The sequence below is a fragment of the Octopus sinensis genome, linkage group LG19, assembly GCF_006345805.1.
Source record: "Octopus sinensis linkage group LG19, ASM634580v1, whole genome shotgun sequence".
In the NCBI taxonomy this organism is placed as follows: Eukaryota; Metazoa; Mollusca; class Cephalopoda; order Octopoda; family Octopodidae; genus Octopus; species Octopus sinensis.
In genome coordinates this window covers 37,813,532-37,838,751 of record NC_043015.1, presented here as the reverse complement: position 1 = coordinate 37,838,751, position 25,220 = coordinate 37,813,532, and the positions used below count along the sequence as shown (strand labels likewise).

General features: G+C 39.9%; 1 protein-coding gene and 1 long non-coding RNA gene across 3 annotated transcripts in view; one reads left to right on the top strand and one right to left on the bottom strand.

The window, feature by feature from the left end:
* Window positions 1–22,608, bottom strand: part of LOC115222389 (polypyrimidine tract-binding protein 1) — a 63,340-nt gene extending 40,732 nt beyond the window's left edge. The window contains exon 1 of one of the 2 annotated variants that reach the window (XM_036511258.1): window positions 22,435–22,608. In XM_036511258.1, the coding sequence (XP_036367151.1) occupies window positions 22,435–22,442 (8 nt within the window). In that variant the 5' untranslated portion in view covers window positions 22,443–22,608. The remainder of the gene's footprint in view (window positions 1–22,434) is intronic. The other variant, XM_029792612.2, reaches the window with a different exon arrangement.
* Window positions 22,609–23,181: 573 nt separating this feature from the next.
* On the top strand, window positions 23,182–23,802 carry LOC118767159. Its single transcript, XR_005003062.1, has 2 exons — window positions 23,182–23,319; window positions 23,544–23,802. It is a non-coding gene; the product is annotated as an uncharacterized LOC118767159 (long non-coding RNA).
* The last annotated feature ends 1,418 nt before the right edge of the window (window positions 23,803–25,220 follow it).

The window sequence follows — 25,220 nt, the reverse complement described above, 5'->3', positions numbered from 1 at the left end:
AATGGACAGTTTGTAACAAAAGCCTGTGAGAATCAAATAACTTTATAAGACCCTACCAAGGTGTGAAGTGCCTTTACCTTAGGACAAAAGACGCAACAATAGACATGAAAGCGGGATATGGTATTGACCCAAATCCCCATTCGACCTGGGGCAGGGGAGGAGAGAGAGAGAGAGGCAAAACATGATTCTTTAAGTATTAATAAATACACAGATAGCAAAGTGAAATTAGCCATCACCAAATAAATAAATCAGGTAGAGGTTTTAATGTTAATTAGTTTGCTACAGTAAACGATTATTTAGTTTGTTCATCAATCAAATTGCTTGATTTATAAACACATCATCGAAAGACTATTAGACACATTCAAACATTTGATTAATTTCAAAATGTTGGTACAATTCACATCACTTCTGCAGTCTTAATAGCGTTACATGTTTAACAAAGAAACCTGAAAAGCGAAATTGCCAAAAAATGCCCAAGAGTTTTATATTGCATGCACAATATAGGGTTAATTAAGAAGTTCTTTTCCCCACACTGCACAGCACCTTGGGCAAATGTTGTCTATCATAGCCCAGGGTTGACCAAGGCCTTGTGATTGGGTTTGGTGAAGGGAATCTGAAACTGTGTGTGGGTATAAATCCAACCATAATGTGTCTGGTTGGAATAAGGAAGGGCAGCCAACAGTAGAGACCATGTCTCTACAATGGGGCTTGGTGCAGTCCCCAGCTTTACCAGCTACTATCAAACTGTCCAACCCTTGCCAGCATGAAAAACGAATGTTAAATCGCATTTTTCGTTTCCTTTTCAACATCTGTTCTCATGCCAATATGGCCAGCTGGAGAGTTACTCAGGTGCCATGTCAATAGCCGGAATCTATTTTCTGCACATTCCTAATGCTTACTCTGCCTGCACATCTGCCACATACAAACGACTGCTTTCTCTAAATCTTTCTGTGATACCACCACTGCATCTCCTCTGTCCATAGTTTGCACTGTGTACAGTGTATGTGGTTTCTACCAGCACCATCCCAGTATATCAAGAAGGGCTTTCTCACTCAGGGGACAAGTGGTTTGTCTGTTTTCCTACTTAATAGGGCTTTGGTCTTTGCTAACACTGAAGGCTCTTTAATTCCAGACCTTGCTTCTAGAAACAAAGTCATCAGCTTAGAGGAACTGCTGTTATGGCCTGGAGGACCAGAGTAAACAAAAAGGAGCTGAGAATTGATCCTTGGTGAAATACGTGCACACAAAATTCCTTGCTATACTCATTGCCAACTTACACTTTGCTGACCACATCCCTGTACATGGCTTGCACAACTCTCACCAACTACTCGTTTATCCCCAGCTCCCGCATAGCCCACCAGATAAGGGAATAGGGGACCCTGTCAAAAGCCAAATACAGAGGTATTTGGGGATAAATACTTCTGCAGTTGCAGAACCTAGAAGATAGCATCAGTAGTGCTTCTTTCTGGCACAAAACCTCATCGAAGCCAACCCGCTTCCTAATTAATTGAGCTAGGACCATTTCTGTAATTTTCATCACCTGGCCAAGCAATCTGATATCGCCATAATTGGGTACGAATCTTGTGGACAACCCACAAGTCTACAGATGACCAGGCCAGATATTTTAAGTGGCCCAGTGTTGTTTCCTGATGAACCCCCTCCCCTCTTGGAGGCATTTTCCTGTCATCATATCTTTAGTTACCTTTTGATCTGCAGCACTCATTAAGATGCATTTTATGTATATGCCTAGCTCCTGTTCCCCCTCAAATGCTTCAGTTGGGATGCCCCTAAAATCTGACTAAAGGATCCTTAAACTTAAAAAACCTTTTTCCAGACAGGTCTGTTTCTTGGAACTTTTCTAACCTGGAGTTGCTAATCATTAATCTATGCTGAGGGGTACATTCTTCAGTAGGGAAGATCTTTGCATTTATATGCAATCATGCATCTTACTTTCTGATGAGAATGTAGTTGACCGTGCAAGTGTGGCCACCACACACACACATTTGGGTGTGTTTACATCTGGCAAATCAATCGAAAGTTAATGGAAGACATAATACAACATCACAGCTGCACACTAATTCTAATTCTTAAATTTTATTTTGAAGAGAAAACATGCAAGTCTGGTGGCTTCAGTGACCAAAGAGTTGTTGCTATATTGAGGTGCAAGGTTTCTATTTGAAATATAAGCAGTGGGAAATATAGCGGGGAGGGATGACCCATCAATATTGCAAGCCACAAGTGGCAATATCATCTCTACCCTAAAGATAATAAAAAAAACCTTGCGGGTCCTGTGCCTTCTTTCCAAGATATCTAAAATAAGGTCCCTTAACTGAGAAATATAAGAATGTCAGAAAGGGCATCATCCGGCCATTAACCTAACATAAATAGCATCACAAAAGGGATGAAAAATGAAACAAATATGTCCACTTTCCCACGCTGCAAAGGGGCAGACCAAACACTGCACATCCTGTAGCCAAACCCAACTCACTCCCCCCTATTTTATAAAAAAAAAAACACCAACACCCCAATAGCTGGACATCTTGCTGCATCAGATTGTAAACAAGTATGATCATAAACAGAGTGGTACTTTCTTTACGCAGTGAATAAATGAGCCCCAAGACAACGAGAAGATCCAAACAGTCAAACACACGAACATACGAAGGGCTTTGAACAGTTTTTGCCTATTAATACCACACACAAAGAATCAGGCAGCATCAGGTGATAGCAATTTGCATGCTGAGGGAATAAATCTGAAACCATGTGATTGGTCAAGGGAAGTCCTGGACCACATGGCTATGGCCCTTCCCCACACATTAACAATGCTGGTATAAAAAAAAAAAGACACCCTTCTATATCTATCAAAAATTTCTGCCAACATCTTAGATAACAATCAAAGTTATACACGTGACTGCAAACTAATCTTTAATTTACATCGATGAGATGGAACTATGGATTTTTTGTTTATTACAAACCTCCTGTAACACTATCTGGGTTACCTTAGAAAACAATATAGTAAGGAACATAAAAAACCTGAACCTCCCTCCTCCTCCTAGCCACTAGATATGCATAATGTTTTACTGATATTAAAAAGACGTCAATATTACAAGCCATTCGTCTGCAATATCCCTTTGCTGTATCCACACTGAACAGACCAACCACTGGACTGACAGTAATTTAACAATCTCAGTGGTTCTCAACCATTTCTTACCAAGGGACCCCTCGATTTCTATTTTACTCCACCACACTCCCACAGCCAGTCAATGTACATAAATTTTCAAGTCTATGGACCCTAGTTGAGAATCACTGATTGGATTTGTGCAACCCTTCGGTGGTTCTCACCAGACAAAGTTTTTCCAAAACACCTCGTATATGCACATCTAACAACAGTCAATGAGGATTCCTTCAGAAGGGCACTCAAATCATATCAGTTTCATTTTCCTGCAACTTCTGCTCAGGCAAATACGACAGTGTTGGTCAATAAAGGTTATTTTATGGGGAAATTTAAGCAGCAGTCCAAGGAACTCGTCTCAAAAGATGTTATCAAATAAGCAACTTTAAAAGGAAGAGGTTTCCTGTTTGTTAACATCTTTTAAATAACTGCTTCTAGAACAAAGGAACCAGTATATCTAGATTCAAGATGACAACCACAACATCATTTATCCCTTCTGATACAAACCCACCTGAAACCAATCAGTCCTGGATCTAGTAAGCATCCATGCTAATGTGTGCTAAATGATATGTAAAAAGTCATTCAAGTGTGGTAGATGCCAGCACTGCCTGACTGGCTCCTGTGCTGGTGGCACATAAAAGGCACCATTCGAGTGTAGTTGATGCCAGTGCCACCAGACTGGCTCCTGTGCCAGTGACATGTAAAAAGCACCCACTACACTCTCGGAGTGGTGTTAGGAAGGGCATCCAGCTGTAGAAACCTTGCCAGATCAGTTTGGATCCTGGTGCAGCCTCCTGGCTTGCCAGTTCCCAGTCAAACTCTCCAACCCATGCCAGCATGGAAAGCGGACATCAAACAATGAGATTATTAAATTCTTGATTATCTCAAAGTTTTAACTGAAGCAAAGCCAGTGTATTTCAAGAGAAACAGGACCAGAAGCACTTTTTCCATACAGACAGGGACCGGTCTATCATACTTTTTGTTACTTTATACAGCTTAGCCCTTTAAGCACTCTAAATGGCCAGATCCAGCCTCCAACCCCAACCCTACAATGTCATTCTATAGAAATATCTTGATTGGTAATTGCATGATTAATTCAAAACAATACAACAAGGTAATCTCAATATGAATGGGCTGAATCTGAAAATTCCTCAAAAACCCATCACTACCACTAAAACCAACCACACTGCTTTCACAAATATTCAAAGTTAACACACACACATTTAAAGACGCTTCTTGTCTTTAATCTGTTGTAGAACTGACAAAATTCAATCTAACATCATCACAAACATGTAATTAGGATATATATACAAAGAGGAGGGTCCATTGATAATGACTAGGGTGGTAAATGGAGTAATTACATGAAACGAAGCGGAATTAGGTCAAACGCAACAGAGGTCAACAAACTATGCTAAGTCAATAAAAAAAACAGCCACTGGACTGAGGTCTAAGCATTACTCACTTTTTTTTCTTCGAGAGAAATAAAGCCTAAGTTCCGTCACCATAGTTTGATTCAAGGTTTCAATTTTAGAATTAAGTGGCTGGAAACGGGGGGGGGGGGGGGGGGGAATGAATGAGAAACCCACTTCCATTCGCACAGAAAAAGATTTAAATATCTAAACCAGTGACTCTAACTTCCTCGATTCATGACCCATTAAATAAGGCACTGTGTTATGGCCCACACCATTTATTTTAAATGTTTCCACACACACGTGGAGTTATGTTTGTCTAGCGAAACCTAATTTGGACAGGTCTAGGCATGGATGTGTGGAGAAGCTGCTGGTTTCTCAACCACATGGTCTCTGGTTCAGTCCCATTGAGTGGAACTTTGGCCTGGTGTTTTCTGCCATAGTCCTTGACTGAACACAACCCTGGGTGCATTTGGTAGATGGAAATTTGAAGAAGCCTATCGAATATGTGTTGCGTGTCTATGTTTGTGTCTCCTTACCATAACACAGAATGGTTGTTGTAAAGGAGAATCACTGTCATACAAGCAGTGTTGTTTTTGTATCTTCTGCAAAAACAATGCCCAACCAGGTGGGAATACTACATTACTTAGAGACCTGCTTGGCAACATGAGGGCAGCCCTCCACTCCTGCCCCAATGGATTCCATCCGAGCATGGAACAGTAAACATTAAAACACACTTAGGCACCAATTTCTATTTATACAGCTCCACCTACAGACCTGTATGCATTGTGCCTGATCCGAAAAGAATACATATGCACTGGTCAATGCATTAAAAACACTGAAATTTCATCAATATCCTGGTATTTTCCAAGTTACCTAAAAAAGCCACAGCACACCCGTGGACCCCCTACATACCATAATAGTTAAAAAGGATCGCAAGCAGCCAATTCCCTCCCCAAAGCAACAACAAAATACTGATAGCTGCAAAAGACCATTTTAAAACAAAGCACTATCACCATGGAATCCGTCTCATGGATATATTAAACCTCATTTAGACCACCACTGCTGCCGTTAGCAGTTGAGGAGTGTGAAGAGGACATGTTTATAACTTTTAGACAATATGTCGTTAGAAATATTGGATATCATCAAACTTTTCCATGATGTTGACAACCAATAACAGAGCGACAGCTGTCTTTACTGGAGCAGAAAAAAAAAAAGAAAAGAAAATCTAGCAAGTCATGGTTTATTCAATACCATGGCTAGCATATTATATATATATATACTATATATGTATGTATGTAGACACACAGCATGATTGGGCTTTGGTAGCTGTTACAACTGATAATTATGGAAATCCAGTGCCTGTAAGATGTGGTTAACAAATTGGTGTTCTATTATTTCTAAGCCAATTAAGACCAGGGGTTAATCTAACGACCCTTAGAAAATATTTGCACAGATACTAATGAGAAAGTTAATGATGGTTAAATGAAATAAAGTATTAATTTATGGATAATCAAAAGATTTTTCAGATTAGCACAAAATATCTGTGCTACGGAGGAAATAAATTGGTAACAGCACCAAGTTGTTCAGATTCTTAAGGAAGGACAATGTTTAACTCTTTAGCATTTAAACTGGCCATATGAAGCCCAGATATTCCACCTGGTTTATGTTCAAAGCAGTCGGGTCTATCCTCTCACACCTACCCTACAATGTCATTCTAAAAACTAACCACATCAAAATCCTCAAAGCTAAGAGATAATGCAGGATTAATAGAAAGCAATGTGAATAAAGGAGTTACATTTGACTGAATCGTCTGAATGGGAAACGGTTAAGAATAAAGCTGAGCCTGAAAACGAGCAAACAGCAACATGCTGCAGCCATGGCTGTGAGCTAACAAGTTGGCTTCCAAACCACATGGTTTTTGGTTCAGTCCCACCATGTGGCACTCTCCCACAAGTGCTTACAATAAACCCTGGATTGAGTGAATTTGATAGATAGAAACTTCAAGTGCTGTGTGCATGTGCTTGATGCCTTCCAATCACACCATCATGACTGGTGTTGCTTTGTTTATATCCTTGCATCTTAGTTTGGTAAAAGAGAGAAGTATTAAAGTTTATAAATAAGTACTGTGGTCGATTTAGGGCAGTGTCCCAGCACAGCCACAGACCAATGAAAAAAAACCCAAAAAAAACATTAGAAAATAAAAGCTGGTCACCAGAAATGGCAACTAACTCCTTACTACTTTACGGAGAGGAAGGACGCAACTGATTGGGACTAAACGGTAATAATAATAAAAAAATCCACGCATCCATTATTTTTAACCTTTAGCAGTAGCAGCACTGGTGCTGTATAAAAGATGGCTAACCATTCAAAGCTGAATTCTGTTAAATATCTGACAGACAATTAATTGCTGTTTAATGTTTCCAATAAGATTGGTCTGCAGTCTTTGACTGGCATTAAATTCCAAGCTAAGCTATGTTAAGACAGCTCCATCTGGCAACAACTCAACACCACCACCACCACCAAATAATATATCAAACTATCTGAACGATAAACAAAACTAATTTGACCCAATTCTTGCTTTTATTTCAAAATAAATCCTTGGCATTAGAGAAACACTAAAAATATATGCAAAAGCCGGAGAACTATAATGGTTTCTAATTTAGGCTTGAGGCCAGCAAAACTGACAGGAGGGATAGCAGTCAAACCCTGGTAATATGACTGGTATTTGCAGAGGGATGGAAAGCAAATTCATCTCAAATCTGGGAAAAGCCTGAATAAATATTGCAAAGCTGTTTGCCCGATGCTCCACTGATTCTGATAACTTGCCATTCCAATTATTTCTAACCTAGGCACAAAGCCAGCAGTTTTGGGGAGGGGGTCAATTATATCGAACCCCCCCCCCCCCCCCAGTATTCAACTGGTACTTATTTTATCGACTCTGGAAAGATGAAAGGCAAAACTGGTGGAATGTGGACTCAGAATGCAAAGACGGATGAAATGCTGCCAAGCATTCCTCACAGGCGAACCATTTGGCTAGCATGCACGCTAATTGCTTCATTCAACTAAATTAAGGTTTTCAACACAATTACTAAATACCACTGGAAAAAAAAAAAAAAAATCAATTGGCCGAAACCTATCAAAGTATCAAAGTATGCAAAATCTGTCTCAACAATACAAAAAGGGGTTGGAGGTTATATTTTAATGCAAGCAGCAGTCTGTGAACCTTTGAGCTAATGGACCTTAGCCATGGATTGACTGCACCCTGGCAATGGCTCAACACATCTAACATGTTAAAAAACTTATTAGCACTATCACGTCTGAGAGGTGCGAGTGTTTAGATTTGTCACACACACACATTCCTTTCTCCAAAGAAGCTCTTAGGTTCATGCCAGGATATGAAAACACTGCAAAAGAGGTGTCAACCAGCAATCATCATCATCGTTTAATGTCTGTTTTCCGTGCTAGCACGAGTTGGATGGTTCACCCAGGGTCTGGGAAGGCAGGAGGCTGCACCAGGCTCCAGTCTGATCCATCAGTGTTTCTACAGCTGGATGCCCTTCCTAACGTCAACCCCTCCGTGAGTGTAGTGGGTGCTTTTTACATGCCACCGACACAGGTACCAGGGGAGGCTGGCAGCGTCCACGATCGATTGGTAAAAACAAAACCGAGCAGTTGGATCAATGCTCTGATATGGTATAACGGACTGCCTTATCAATCATACCACTTCTGACTATCAAGGACTTTATTCCAACCCCCAAACCCAGTGTCAGTAGCATTTCCATTCACATATCAGCAGGAAACTATAACAATGCTTTTCAAACATTAAAAATCTTTCTCAATGTACTGAAGGACACCTTTACAGAAAGTATCTACTAATACGCGAATCATCTTGGTAACTGATATTCTCCCCATTAACTATTTAACTGAAAAAATGCGCAATGTGCCACAAAGACCCAAGTATCGAGAACCACAGATCATAGAGCAACCCCTATAACAGCTCTTGTTTCTAGTACCAGGACACACAACTAAAATCATTGTTTGACTGTGGTCGAGACAATGGAATGTACTATGTTACACCAGACTTCACGGTCCATCATAGCATTACGGAGGTCCTGTTGCTGGATATCTGTATCCATGAAGATGCGCCCTCTGGTATCGATGCAGATGGCTTCTAGAGGAGAAGAGTAGAAATTACCTCGTTTTCAGCTCTACAACAATGTCCAGCAAACTGGACTCTGCTACCTTTCACAAGAGATGACACAGGTGGTAATTTCCCATATATTTGTACTTTGGTTGGATGACGCTTCCACAAGAGATTTCGAGCTCTCATAAGGAGGCGAGTGTAAGTTCCATCCAACGGCCTCTCAAGCTTCTTTGATAACGTCCAGGTTTCTGAGTCACAACAATAAGAGACATGTGAGACACAGCAAAAGCACTTGGTTGCCAGTCTGAAGATACTGCCATTCTTGTATTTTGTGCAAAACCCAGGCTAGTCCACTGATTGACAGACATGTAGACTGAGGCAGAGTAAAGAATATGGAACAAAATGGAAACGTAGTCAAATACATAGAACAGAGAGTTGGAAGGATTCCAATACTACTTTATGCACCTAACCATTTTGACAGAAGACAGGAAGCACACACACACACATCAAGACTACTAGAATGAAATGATTCATGGAAGAAGTTTCTAGCCAAACAACAGGGATTAAGTGTCTGTGCTAGCAAATAGCGACTGTTTAAACACACAGAGAAATGTGCACGGTGGAGGGAGAGAGACAACACCTACGTTTCCTTAATGCAGATTAATTAAAAAGTAGCACGCACAGAGACAAAATGTTTTAAAGAAAATATATTGCAGTCAACTAGCTTAGGGTCAATACAACACAGCCAGTGGTGGCCGAAACACACACACACACACACACATACACACGAGTGACATATTGTGAGGAAAAACAATACATGGCAACGCCTAGCAACAACACCAGCAACCCTTCCCCCACACTACTTTGTCCTCGTGTCTATACACACAATAATGCATGAGTGGAAAAACTACTTGATGCAATCTACCTACCTGGGTTGAGAATAATGAATATTGTGTGTGTGTATACATGCACACCCCCACCCCACAATTATATAATCTTAAGTGTAACACACCTATGTTGGTTAATGTAAGATAATTGTTCAACCACCACCGCAGGTTGTTTGTGTAGGTGTGAGTGTGTATGATTGACTAAACTTGACTTAGTTTATAAATTGTTATCTGGCTGCATGTGCAAGTGCGGACATGAACCGATAGCAGTTCAGCTCCTGTTCACTCAACAAATCCTGTTTATAATGGAAGGAAGAGAAACAGACGAAACTCAAAAAACATAAAACCTGGAAACTTTTGGTTGACAAGACCACACTGCTAACCCTTTCTTTCACTACAAGCCCCGATACAACCCTCAACTCACTATCTCTTTATTACTTCTTCAGACTTCCTCCAAATGTGACTCGTCCTGTTGAACTGTCCACCTTATAACAATATAAGATGGATATTAAATGATAAACAAAAACATAGTCCATCTATAAACCAGTCAAAACAAAAACAATTGCCATTATACACACACACGCATGTACATAAACATCTCTTGCTGGTTTGTTACTGCAGGCAATAGCAAAGAAATGATACACACACACACTTGTTTCAGTCACTGGACTGCAGCCATGCTGGCACGTTGCCCTGAAGGATCTTAGCTGACCTAATCAACCCCAGAACTTAAGTTTGGTACTAATTCTTATTGATTTCTTTTTTTTGCCAAACCAACAAAGAAATGCAAGCACACGTGTGTGTGTGTATGTATGTATACATATATACAAATTACATGTTTGTGCAGTTTCCAACCATTAATTTCCCCCACAAACTTTAGCTAAATGGGAGAGGGGAGGGGGAACTTGCCCATGGCGCTGTGCAGTGTGATTGAACCCAGAACCACTTGGTCATGCCTACAGATGTTTAGAGAAAGAACTTAAACATACCTGCATTTTACTTTTTCTTGTTTCACTCATTGGACTTCAGCCATGCTGGGGCATTGCCTTGATTTTTTTTAGTTGAATAAATCGCCCCCACCCAAAAAACTTCTTTGGAGACTGGTACTTAATCTACCGAGCTCCTTTGTCAGTTGTCAAGTGGTGGGGGGTGGGGGTTGAAACACAAAGACGTGGGCATGTGTCTAGTTCCACATTCCAAATCCACTCTAGGCTTCTACTATAGCCCAAGGTGTCATGCAGTAGGACTGAACTTGGAACCATATGGTTGGGAATCAAGTGTCTTACCACACAGCCATGCCGGTGCCAGACCTACAGCAGGATGCCTTTCTCCCTGACACCACACCAGGGAAACAACAACAACAATTGTATGACATGACAATCATTTACAACAATCAAAGTGCTTCTTTCAGTTTCTTTCTACCGAATCAACTCCCAATACTTGGGTCGGTTGGCCTTGGGGCTGTACAGGCGGCAACAGCACGAAACCCAACATTTTCATGAAGCAAGTTTCTCAACCACACAACCACATCTGCTCCTACATGTGGTCGCAATGTGCTTTGCACTGTTTTAGCCTCTGAATGATGGCAGTCCATTTGACAGGCCAGCCCCAACCCCACCCCATTAAAAAGCCAGTTTGCTGCACAGTTACCCACTTTCAACTGAAGCACCACATGGTCTGGGGATTGAACCTAATACAATTTAGGGATCATGAGTGCAACAGCCTAACTATTAGGTCATGTGTCTTCATGCACCTACATGTATCCTCAGATAATTCAATATTAAAACATTTAGCTGCATTCTAAGAGAAACACTGTTCACTGACTGGGATGTCTAGTGTAGTGGTAGTTCAAGTATGATAGGATTGATAAGAAGAAAAAAATCAAGGAGAGAGAGAAAGAAAAAAGCAAACACCAGTTTAATCCCAGGTCAGACCTGACCAAGCAGACCAAGGAATGGTTTTAAAACTTTAGTACTCGGATTACTCTGTCAAATGTAATGTTTATTGATTCACGTTGTTTTAAAATAATCACACATTGTCTCGTCATTGCAAGTAGGGCAGGTGAGAGAGGCCAAACCTGGCTTCTTTGGAAATAAAGCAAAATGTTTGGGTTGGATATGACCAGTTTAAATGCTAAAGGGCTGAACAACAGTTTCTTGGTCAACAGATATATCAAAATAATAGGGCAACACAAAAACACATAGCAGGCTTCCTATAGTTTCCTCTTAAAAAATTCTATCCAAAAGGCATTGGTCAGCCTAAAACAATAAGATACCTGCCCAGTGTTGCACAATGGCTATGAACACAAAACTACAGGGTGTTTAAGCAAGTGTTTTACTGTAACCATTCCAACACAAAGTACCCAGCCGACTGTAAAGCGGTTGGCTTTAGGAAGGACACCCAGCCACAGAAATGGGGCCAAAGCAGATAAGAGCTTGGTGCAGTCCCCTGGCTTTTGAGCTCCTGTCCAACTCATACCAGCATGGAAGATGGATGTTAAATGACAACGATGATGGAGACGATGCAAAGGTTTAGACAAACAGTTGAACAAAAACTGAAAGTGAAAGCTTTTGTCAATACAATGCCATAATCTTTGGCTGTAAAGGAACGGAACTACTTCCTTGTACTGTCTGCTTTCCCCATGACGGCAGGGGTTAGACATTATCAAGGGATTATTGTACAGCCAGATACCCTTCTTGTTGCTAACCCATACCTGTTTTGTGAAAAAGGGAGCTCTTATCTCTCACAACTTCAAAAGGTGCAAAGTGAGCAGACGGCTTAACGAGATGAGTATTAACGACACAGTTTGCAGTGAGAGAGGGGCCTTTGCAGAGCACAAAAGTAAACAGACACACGTCTGTATACTGGATCTCCTTCAGATTCTAACCACCAAATCTAGTCACAAGGATTTGGACAGACTGGAGACACCTGCCCAAAGCGACAGGCAACAAAGCCATTTCAATGTGTGTCTGTGTGTCTACACACAACCGATGCAGTCCTAACTTTCAAGAGCTTGATGTACGATTCAAACTTAGGACCGAGTAGCAGAATCCACTGGGCCATACAAACTGAAGCAAACATGGACGTGTCTAGCCTAGCGGTCCACAACAGAAATGACAAAAAAAAAAACGGTTGCTAATATTCTTTATGGAAGCTCTACCTTTCGTTAGGCGCAAATACGGAGGTCATTTCGGAATTAAATGAAGCACCCAAATGATGACAGTTTGATCTCATGGCCCTGTTTATAGTCCAAAATGACACAAAAGCCAGGTCAACCGTCATTGTAAGAAACAACAAAAATTAGAGGTAAACCAAGTGTTCAGAGGAATCGACAAAGTGAGAGGTCTATTACTGCTACTACGAACAACAACTGTGGCTGTGCTGTTCAGAAGTTTGCTTCCTAACCACACGGTTCTGGATTCAGTCCCAACGCATGGTGCCTACTATTAATCCGAAGCTTATTGAACCCTGCGAGTGAACTTGGTTGACGGAACCTGAAAGTGTGTTGTATATGTGAGACCAACCAGTCTTTCTGCAGCCTGTCAGAGTAGTGTTTTGTGCTTCCATACCAGACAGGCTGTTTAGTAATAACTAATTAAGCAGCTTGAAGAAGACACAACACTCTGTCCTCCACCGATCTTTCCAAGGCAGGAAGCAGGTTCTGAGCCAGAACAATTGATCAGCTCTCACCACCAACCACAACACACAATCAATCAGCCCATTTGTTTCAACATGACAATTACAGGTCTTTTGTTGGCAACAGCCACCACCACCACCACCAAGCTACTACATGCTGCCTCCAACATGACATTATTGATCCAAAACATGAAAACAAAACCTACCACAAGCAGTGAGTCAGTGTGTCCTCATTCTATCAACCTGGGTGTGCTCCCGCCACAATGGTTCAATTATACTGCAGGCTCTCCATTTACTGGATGGATTAGATTTCTATCAACACTCACCATTTCAATTCTATTTACTGTGTTCTCAACATCACTAACGTTGCTTTAATGCTTACTTTTTCACTTTTGCAGATGGGGACAGGGTTAGCATTTAAACCAGTCATATCAGGTCAAAATATTCTACTCATTGGAAGTTCAAGCTGGTCAGATCCAGCCTCACACACCTACCCTATTTCCCATGCTGTCATGGGTTGGACACGACAGCATGTTGTAGTATATTTTCTACAGCCAGATGTCTTTCCCACTGCAAACCCTATCCGGTTTCTAAGCAAGGCTGCAGTGCCGACTCAAAGCCAGACAGGTTCTCGGAGAGTATTGGAAATGAACGGCACTGCTTGTATGACAACAACTACACATGTCAAAAAAACAAAAAGACACAGAAACATACAAATCTATACACACACACACACACGTGGGCTTCCTTCACTTTCCATCTGTGAAATCCACTCAAGATGCCACAGTGAGACCGAAGTGAAACTACTCACGTGGCCGCGGAAGCAAACCTCTCAGCAACACAATTACTATCAGAAACTCTTTCTTCGCATTCATATTTCTGTCCAATACTTATTCACACTTTATATGTCATAGCCATGAGATTTCAATGATGTGATTGGTCATTTTTAGAATGACATTGTAGGATACGTGTGAGAGGTCTGATATGGCCGGTTTGAATGCTAAAGGCTGGCAAACTTTTTAGAACACTGGAGAAAATACTTAGTGGCATTCTGAGTCCAAATTCCACCAAGATCAACTTTACCTTTCATCCTTTTGAGGGTTGATGAATTAAGTACCAGTTACGCACTGAGGTCCATGTAATCAACTCCAAAAATTTCAGGCCACATGCCCATAGAAGAGACGATTTTTTCTTTATCAGTATCAAGACCCTCTTCAGCATCAATCCAAGTGTGTCACGTGTGCCAAACTGACAACAGACTTGACTGTGCCACATGCTCAGCATACCCTTGCAGCAATGACTGGCTCTGTGTGTGGGGTAAGGGTAGAAGTCATTGCTTCTGAGTCTTAACGGGTTTTAATCACTGGATTGCAGCCATTGCTACCTTCCAAAGGTTTTGAGCTCATTATGATTATTACGTTTGTGTCAGCAAACAAGGTCCCCTCCAGTCACTGTCACATTACAAAACCAATACATCACACTACAAGGAATTACCATTACAAAGAAGTCTAATAACATATGAAAGGGAATGGATCTCCATCGGTTTCCAAGATGACTATTCTAGTTGCTTGAAGCGGCTGAGAATTCCATAGACACTTGCAACCCTGAACCGGAAATTAGTGTGACAGTGGCAGTTTATTCAGACTTTCTAACCACATTCAGCTCCAAGACTTGGATCACCCTGAAGCTAGAGTAGGGACGGGGGACGAGCAAAAAGTGTCATGCACTGCAATCGAAACCGGAGACGCTACGATTGCAAAGCCACTTTTAAAAACCATTCAGTGAAGTGTAAACCGACACCACATCTAAGACACGCAATCCATTAACGAGTTCAAATAACGGTCATTACCACCACCCAAAACCATCATTTTCAAAGAATAATCAATACGTCCACAGTATTTTGTTTGAGGCGGGAGAGAGAGAGAGGGGTCTTCTGTTTCTCAAATTTGTTTTGGTCAAAATAACGGCATAGGTTGAGAGAGTCTAAAACCTAAGAACAAGGAAATTCTACAATATAAAAGGAGCAAATTCCCGATCGCCTAGTTTCAGTGCACGTTGATCGAACTGTAAACTCTACAAACTTATAAATATATATAAAAAAAAGCTAGAGAATATTTAACGACTTCAAGGGTCGATCGATTAGAGACCCCATTCCTTAAACTATCGATCTATATATTTATCGACAATCCTCGGAGAAAAACTGCCTTAGTGTAAGATCGAACTCGGAACCATGCAGTAGGAAAGTAAACCTAGCTGTTCCGCCCGTTCCCCACCTAGGCCACTGAAAATGCTGGGTTGTCATACTTCAAAATATGTTACGATCCCTTTTGTTCCGAGGTCAAAACCGGGCACAGGGTGTTACCAGATAACTAAGGGACCGACACAAAAGCAAAGTTCTTAATGGAAGTATTTCAGCCGATCACTGGGCAATGCGAGAACATACACATTGGGAGGAGGAAAAAACCCCAGAAAAACCCAGCGGAGATTCTCACAATGAGGAGGACAGAGATATTCTTCACTGAATGAACTACAATTTAAAAACGAAATCCATTCGTCAATGTGACAGAGAAAAGAATATGGCAGTTGCGAGTGAGGAGGGGAAGAAGGAGAGAGAGACAAGTTGGCGGGATTTTACTGTAGTAGAGGTCACCACCACCACCACCACACGTAGATGGCGGTGGGCGATAAATTACGGGGGAGGTAGCAGTTGTAGTAGTAGTAGTGGTGGTGATGGCCTTGCAGGTGACTTTAACCTAACTTTGCCTTACTTCCTTTTAGTTCAAACATCGACCCGAGTAGACAATGAACACGGTCGCCACCACCACCGCTGGACCCACAAAGGAGGAGGGACGACAAACAGTGGCGAACCCACGCACACACCATTAGGGACAAAGAGACTAGAAAGCTAAGCCCAAGCCAAGAGACAGCAACCCTCTCCCCCCACCGCTCTCTCCTACTACAGTACATTTTCACTGCTGCGCTCCTCACACTACCCCCTATCTCTCTCTCTCTCTCTCTGCCCAGATTTATATCTCTTTGTTAAATTATCCGACTTGATTGGCGCAATTCTGGCAAAAAACTATTTCACACAACGAACACGTGTGCGCGCACGCACTCACACTGAAATATACATGGATATATCTATATATATATCTATATATATATAAGGCTATCATATATATATTAGTCAATGAAAAAAAAACATCACATGGATGATTGAGTGAAAATTGAAGACGCATAGGGCCATGTGATTAACAGAAAACGTGGACATGTACACACACACACACACACACATATATATATATATATATATTATATACATACACACGCATTAAGTAAATTAATAAATAGGGTGAAAACATTACCGAAAATTCATTGAATCTGAATTTAAAGCCAAATGTCTCACACAGACAGCGAAACCGTATCGCAATGGTTCAGATCTCTTTGTTTCGGAACAAAGACATTTTCATACGACGAGGCTTCATCGCGGGCGATGTGCGCGCGCGTGTTATATATATATACATACACACACACACACACATGCTTTATCAAAATAGAACGTACCCTTAGGTAAAAACGAAAAGAAAAAGAAATTTAAAAAGCCAGTGAGTAATGCTATAGAACAGGGTTAACAAGCCAGGAACTGTTTATCTCCATAAATATATATTATCACACATGTTAATTATATATAAGAAAGTATGTCGTGTTAAATCGACAGAGAAGTCCTTTCACATTAATTTAAAAGCCAGCAGTGTGTGTCTGTCAAAGATATAGAAAGCCATTTGTTTCATTTCTAAAAAAAAAAAAAGTCCGCCATCGCCACCGCCACATGTCCTTCCTGCACTCTCCTCTTTCCCTTCCTCTCTAGACAGACAAGGAGGGACCATAGCAACACTAGGTCAAGCAATGCTTCACACACATTCTATGGAACAACCCGCCCGCCCTCCTTTTTCAAAGACGGCGGCACACATTTTCTTGACAACTGAAAAATCCAGGAATACTTTTCGTGTGGCCGTACCATTGCTTCTTCACAATAGCCATTTCATGTTGGCAAATATGTACCTATACACACACTCAAATGAATGTATAGGGTGAACACGGTAGATTTCTTTTTATACACACATAAATAATACAGGTAGTCCTCGGGTTACGGACAGGCCTCTATTAAAGAATGACATTAAAAATTCGACTCGCAGCAGTAGTTCGTAACGAAGCGGAAGGCGTTGCGACACAACGAAAAGCTGTGCGTACATATATATATATATACACAATTATAAACACTACATAAAATAAAACTGAAGTCTATATACATACACACACAATGCCGTAAGACAAACCACTTCGTAAAGTGATGCGAGATACGAACAGAACGTGTAACTGCTTCGTATAACAAATTCGTAACTCAGAGACTGGCTGTATGTATACACACATTTGTCGAATAATCTGCACACACACAACAGAACTAGACGAGAGCTTTTACATGGTCGCTTGAAGAGCTAGAAATAGTAGCTATGCTACCTCTAAACTACAACCTACTGTATGGGATGGTCAGAATTGACTCACAGGCCTGCTGGATCGGGTAGCATCGGGTTACACAACACCCACCCCACCATCTTCAATACAGTCCACACACAAACACAAAGAACTTCCCATATAGTGAAAGAGAGAGAGAGAGAGAGAGAGAGACAAAAAGCTGGCTGTCTATCTCGAGTAATTTTAGAATTTCAGAGAGGAGAAGGCAGCACCATATTTAAAATATTTAGATATCAACCTCAGATAAAGAGAGAGAGAGAGAGAGAGACAAGTGGAAGTTAAATCCAGTTCCAGTGTTTGGTAGAATAGAGTCTTTGTCTCTAATCTACACACTCAAAATTGTTTCCAGTTTTGATATCAGGGAGAAAATCTTTTTAGTTTAAAGACCTGCCTTAAAAATATACCACACCAAGCCGCTAACTGCACAATCACCAATGTGTGTGTACCTATAATTGATATACATGTGTGTGTGTGTGTGTGTATATATATATACACACACACATGCGTAAAACATCTGAATGTGTGGGTGTGAAAGCAACTAACTGCTCTACTCTGGATTGTGGGTGTGAAGCAGTTCATATCATACACATGCATTATCTATACATTCATATACACGCTTAGCTATACACACACACACAACAGCAGCAGTTCAATATAATACATAAGGTTTAAAGAGACATTGTCACCACAGCCAAGAAATATGCAAGCTTCCCTTGCGTGCATGTGTGTGTATATATATATATATATATATATATATATATATATATACATCCACGCAGATACAAAAAATTTTTAAAGCAGTTTCGATATCTGAAAGTAGTCATGATACTCCAGACATCAAAATACACACACACAGTAAGTTTATCATATATGGGTGCATTAAAAGAGATTTCTTACAATATAATTTATACACTCTCCATCCAAAAGGCTTTACACACACACGCGCGTAATATGCGTGTGTGTGCTTGCTATGTCGTTTCTCTCTCCACTGAAACATGCCAGCCAAAAGCAAACTTTATACAGAAACAGTCTCACCAAGAAGAGATCGTCTGCCAGAACCACAAAAGAGGGGAGAGGGAGAGACTAAACCAGACCCTGCCCTCTACCGCAGTTCAGGGGTTCGATCTTATCGCTACCTTCAAGACAGAGACATGCCACGAGCACCACATGGTACAGACAACAAAGGGGTCCTAAAAGAAATAAAGGCTCAATCTCCCTCTGACAATCATCCCAGCAAGCTAACAACGGCGGAACGGTCATATTTGGAATGTCGTATCCACTGGCCTGCATCTGTTAGCGTTGACTGGGTCCGATCAAACCGAAGATTGGACATATTATACACACGCGTACATCGAACCACAGGGGTAACTCTGCGCACCAATGCATGTGTGTGTGAGTTTAATACATACAGCAAGACTAAGCAGTGTGGTGAGTGAGGACCCATTAAACATGCTTTAGTGAAAATAAAGGGGGCCAGAAAACTGAAGAAAGGGGTTCAAAACATTTGGCCAGAATGGTCATGCAAGTTCCAGCCACAAGACATTGTGCAATGTATGTGTATGTATGTAAATGTGCATGACAGCTTTGTTGCAGACATCAAGCAGTTTTTAGGTTCTACACCAACGTACACTGTGTGTGTGTAATGACAGTCTATTTCAAACACACACACTAGATTAGTAACTAATAACCATGTGTGTGAGTGAGTGTATATGTGTACTGCACAAATGGCTGTGCTTTAAAGAGCTGTCAAGAGTCGTTGCTGTGATTAATAGAGAAAAGAACGCCGCTGTGTTATTACATTAGCTTTTTTTTATACACATCAAACCGACCAACACTATATACACTCACACATATATAGACATTACAAACACACCACACATACACACAGAGGAAGCGTTTACATTATACACCCACACACACAAAGTAATACAACTTTATGGACGAGTTCTACACACACACACACACACAATCAGTTCAGCCAGCGCCCAGCTAAAGCCAGACAATATACACTCACTAAATAATATATACTCACTCAGTTTCCATGAACATGACTTGCGTTATTATTTAGGTTTCTTCTGCAGGTTGTGGGTTCGAACCCAGGATAGAGATCGATGTTGTATTTTAAAGACCGGGGCGATGAGAACTTTAAAATCACCAATCGACAAACGTGCATCGATCTAATCGATACACCTCGAATAATTTTTCCCTCGCCCTTCTCAACGTTAATGGCTTTCAACCAATGTTAAAATAAAAAACAAAAAACCCATCATATCCGCCATTTGTCTGGAGGTCAACAAGGATACCAGTTATATACCGTGGTCCGTCTAATCGATTAATGACACTCTTCCCCCTTTCTAGATCGTTATTGATCACATCCAATCACGTCAAGTTGACTTCTAACATATACGCCGGACCAAGACATATGGAGAGGAAGGGAAAAAAAAAAGAAAAAGGCCACAGAAGGTGCCCCCCCCCTTCATTACTAATAAACAAATACGAACCAACAGAAAGAGAGAAAAGCCACGATGTGGTCACTGCAACCCGCTAGAAATAGCAGGCAAATCCAACCCAAACTATGTAGAGACTAAAAACAGAGACACAAAGGCGGGATGGTCATGGCAGGATTGTTTCTGACCACAGATCTTGTTCAAAGAAAGAGAGAGGGCAACGGGGAAGAAGGAGCGAAGAGCAGACAAAGGAAAAGTGACTAATCTACGAACACCAAGTGCTTACTAATACAGATTATATATATATATATGTATATATATATACATATGTATATATCTGTATCTGTGTGTGTGTATGAAACATACACACACTGAATACCAAAGCCATGTGCCCGTGTTTCACACATATACATACATATATAAAATCCAACTAACCTCTGAATCTGTATAAACACTATCGCGCGAATAAGACGATTTCTGAATGCGTAGAGCAGAATACAAGCGTGTATAAAACAAACACACACACACACATATATGTATATATATGAACTTTAGCACTGCGAACGCTTCCTTGTATCACCAAGCCCGCTGCGCGCGTGTATAACACAAGTCACCAATTCATGACTACTATGTGTGTGTATATATACATGTCTGTATATCGAGGATAGTTAACACGCAAGCTCATTTATCAGCCAGAACGTCTATCATTTCTTATATATATATATATATATATATATATACACACAAACACATCAGTTTAAACAAAGACTATAGATATATATGATATTTAATTACACTATGCATCATAGACGCATGTTATATACATCCGCTTTCTCCATCTACCATGTGGTTTATAAAAGAACAAATATGCCAAGATTTCAGATGGGAAGGCCATTTAAAACTCTCAAGCTATATATAAATATATACATACAAACACACACGCACAGGGTGGTGTATAAAAATCACACGAATAGATATATTACTTTCAAAAAGAAGAAATACAAGTTATACACACAGGTAAAATCTGAAAAAAAAACCCACGTATAGGGAGGAGGATACTATATATAACCTTATATACACTCTGTGTGTAAAATTACATATGCATAAGTTACACGTGTGTCTGACTATATATATACACATATCTAGGATAAGTTACAAACACTACTTCCTACACGTGTGTATATATATATATATACACACACATTAAAGATATGGGCGTGAAGTTTTAGTCACATATCTCATGTCTAAAGAATATACACGTATATTCTTAAACACACATGTATCACATCTACTATTAGGATATATATATATATATATATACAAGAATCAAACATACATAGTTATATAGACAAGCTATACACACGTGTGTATGTATATATATATATATATACACACACACACACAGAGCTAATGACATTGTTACAAAGTAATATGACCAGTGATCTTTTAACAAATTTATAGATTTTTTTCTGAATGGCCAGTAATTTCCTCTTGTAGAAATCATTATATACATATAATTACACACTACATGTACTCGTGCCCACACATCATGTATATACATATATATATCCGCACACATGGATATTACAGACATATATAAGTTTATACATAAACAAACAGTTGTAAATGCTCACATACATATTCATATAGCTGTGGACACAATTACGTAAGTTTATACATGTGTATATATATATGTATGTATAGTTGTGTGAGTATATATATATATATATATGTAGTTGTATGTGTATGTATAGTTGTATGTGTGTATATATATATGTAGTTGTATGTGTATATATATATATCTAGTTGTGTGTATATATATATATGTAGTTGCATACATACACACTGAACTCGTGTAGAATTATATATATATACGCTTACATTGCATTTATAAAAGTGTATATATATATATATATACACACATAGACACCATTGTGTACTTGTAGCCTATGTGTATACATGATAAATAACAGGAACACATACACATACATATACATACACATATATAGACACACACATGTATGTATAAGTCCCCCCCCCCCATTGTGCTGTTTCATTAGTTTTTCGGTGGAGATTTGTAAAGGAAGTTGTGTTGTTTCAAAGGAGACGGAATAAAATAATGGGAACATGTCATTCGGGGGGGGAAGAAATCACAGATGGGGCAGCGAGGAGGATGAAGGTGTGTTCATTGTGTGTCTTTACTCACCCGTTCATTATTTTCAAAACACCACCGAGAAAAAAAGCGCGTCGAGTCCAAACGTCTCTCCAGAAAAACCACTTGCTTCAGTTGCAAATGGCGGTAAAAAAACCGTCTCCACGCGGGGTAGCCGCTCTGCGATACCCGGATGTGTGAAACTGAGGGGGGGAGGAGGAGGAGGAGGAGGAGGAATTTGCAGACAGTGCGAGCGAGCGGGCGAGTGAGAGGGGGAGGAAGAAAAGGTGGAGTGCTGGGAGTAGCAGCAGCACTAGCGACTGAGAGAGAGAGAGCGTGTATGAAGAAATGGTCGGAGTGGGAGTAGTAGTAGTAGTAGTAGTATGGGCCGAGAGGGTGAGAGAGAGAGCGAATGTAATACGAGAGAGTGTGCGTGATAAAGTGGAAATGTATATATACTGGAGACGGAGTAGGAGGGAAAGAGAGTTGGAGGAAGAGGTGAAGTGTTGGGAGTAGTAGCAGCAACTGAGAGAGAGAGAGAGAGAGAGTGTGTGTTGGGGAAGAGTGTAGAGAAACGGTTGGAGTAGGAGTAGTAGTACCGAGAGGGTGAGAGAAAGAGCAAATGTAATATGAGAGAGTGTGCGTGATAAATTGAAAATATATATATTGTTGATGGAGTAGGAGGGAGAGAGTCGGGGAAAGAGGTAAAGTAATAGTTTGAGTTGTAGTAGCACTGAGAGGAAATATATAATATGAGAGAGTGGAACTAATATAATATGAGAGGGATAAAGAGAGTGAGTAGTGACAAAGTAATATGTGAGTGAGAGTAAAAGTAGGAGGTAGTTTGATGTCTAAGAGAGAATGAAGGTAGGAGTGTATAAATGAGTGAAGGATGAGGTGTTTATTAGAGTGGTAGGAGTAAAAAGACAGAGTAAGAGAGTGAATTAGAAGGAAGAGGAATTATTCTCTGAGTGATAGACTAAAAAGAGAAGCGGAGTGAGAGCAGAAGGATGAGTAGAGAGAAAGAGAGAAGATTAAAAAATTAGAATATGGGGGGAAGGAAGAGGAAAGAACTGTAAAACAACATGAGGGGGGAAGGCAGAAAGATTAAAGAGAAACGGTAGCGGGGATAGGTGTGTTAGTAAAGGGAGTGGAAGGCACAGTAAATAGAGAGAGAGAGAGAGGGGGAGTACGGACGAGGCAGAAAGTGCGAGGTAAATCGGCGGCGACGGCGGCGGAAAAGTACGAAAGTGTAAGATAAGAGAAGAGTTTTATAGCAAAAGATTAAGTAGAATATGGGGCTTTATATAAATATATATACCACACATATATATATGCATGTATATAAATTCCTTTTACAGACACTCACGGACTTGAACGAACAACTCCGAAGTGAATTTGATAATTTAATAAAAGGTAAAACAAAAAAAAAGAAGGGTGGGGGTGCGATAAGAGGTGAATTACTCAAGAGAGTTGCAGAAATTTAAGAGTTGGGAGGGAGGGAGGGATGGGGGGGTTGAGAGAATTAAAAAAAAAGTTGCTTTCCTTTTACGGACACAGGCGGACTTGTACGAACATCCGCGTTATAAATTTTGATATCCAAATGAGAATAGGTGGATTTTTTTTTTCACTGGGACAGGGATAATCTCTCTTTAATTTTGTTGAAAAAAAAAAAAAATTAAAAATTTTGCACACAATAGATAATCCTTTTGCAGTGAACTGTGGAAAGTTATCCTTTAATAGAAGAGAAAAAAAAGTGCTAAAGCTGTGAGAGAAAGTTATTTCTCATAGAATATATCCAAAAGTCTTGCTGTTGATAAGTGTCTTAATTATTGATTGATATCGCAAGAAAACAGATGACAAAGTTGTGTAGTATTTATTACATTAATCCTTGGTTCCAGCCGTAATGGTAATATAAAACATACACATAGATATGTGTAGTTTTTATCCGATGCAGGATATCAAACACAGATTATTTTTTTTAAGCACCCGGTCATAAAAATATAGATTAAAAAAAAAAAAGCAGTATAAATCATTAAGTTCTACAAAATTTCACAACACATATCCCAAAGCAGTCGCCGACAAGCGGGTGGTTCTATATACGGCTGGATATCTCACTGGTAAAAAAAAGTAACGGTAGAGGCGATAGGATATCACATAGGAGCAAGTAGAGTTAAGTGATCTTCGCGTCGTATTTACTATTATTCCTTTGTTCCGACAGAGGTAATGGTAATAATAATATTATTAATAACATGTAATTTTTTTTTTAAATATCCGTTCCAGGACTCAAAGAAAATTTTCTTTTGTAAGCTAAAACTTTTCGTACAAAAAAAACACGTTATTTCATCTTATATTTTTTTTGTCTTATCTTTTTCAAAAATATTTTGATAATTTTATACACTCTCTTCAGCTTATTTCCTACAATTGCAATCTTTTTAATTAATACTACGATATAATGAAATTTTAAAAAAAAAAATTACAATTTTTTTTTTATATATTTTTAAAATGATGGCGGAAAAGTAATGCTTCCCCTCCTGATTATTAAGAAAAAAATGCAAAATATGTGTGTGTGTGTGTATAATTTTTTTTTTCACTCTAAAATAACATTATTATTCTAACTGTAAAATATAATAATATTAATTTTAACTTTTTTTGTTTTGAAGACAAATGTTGTTACGGAGAAGGCCGGTCGTGTACGAAGCTAAACTGATGCAGAACTGGCTTTTTACATGAGAACTAGCGCTTGCTGGAAGTACCCGGATGAGGCGAACAACGAGCGAGTCAAGTGTTTGATATAGGTAGAGGGAGGAAGGGGAGGGAGGAGAGAGAGTTAGTGGCAG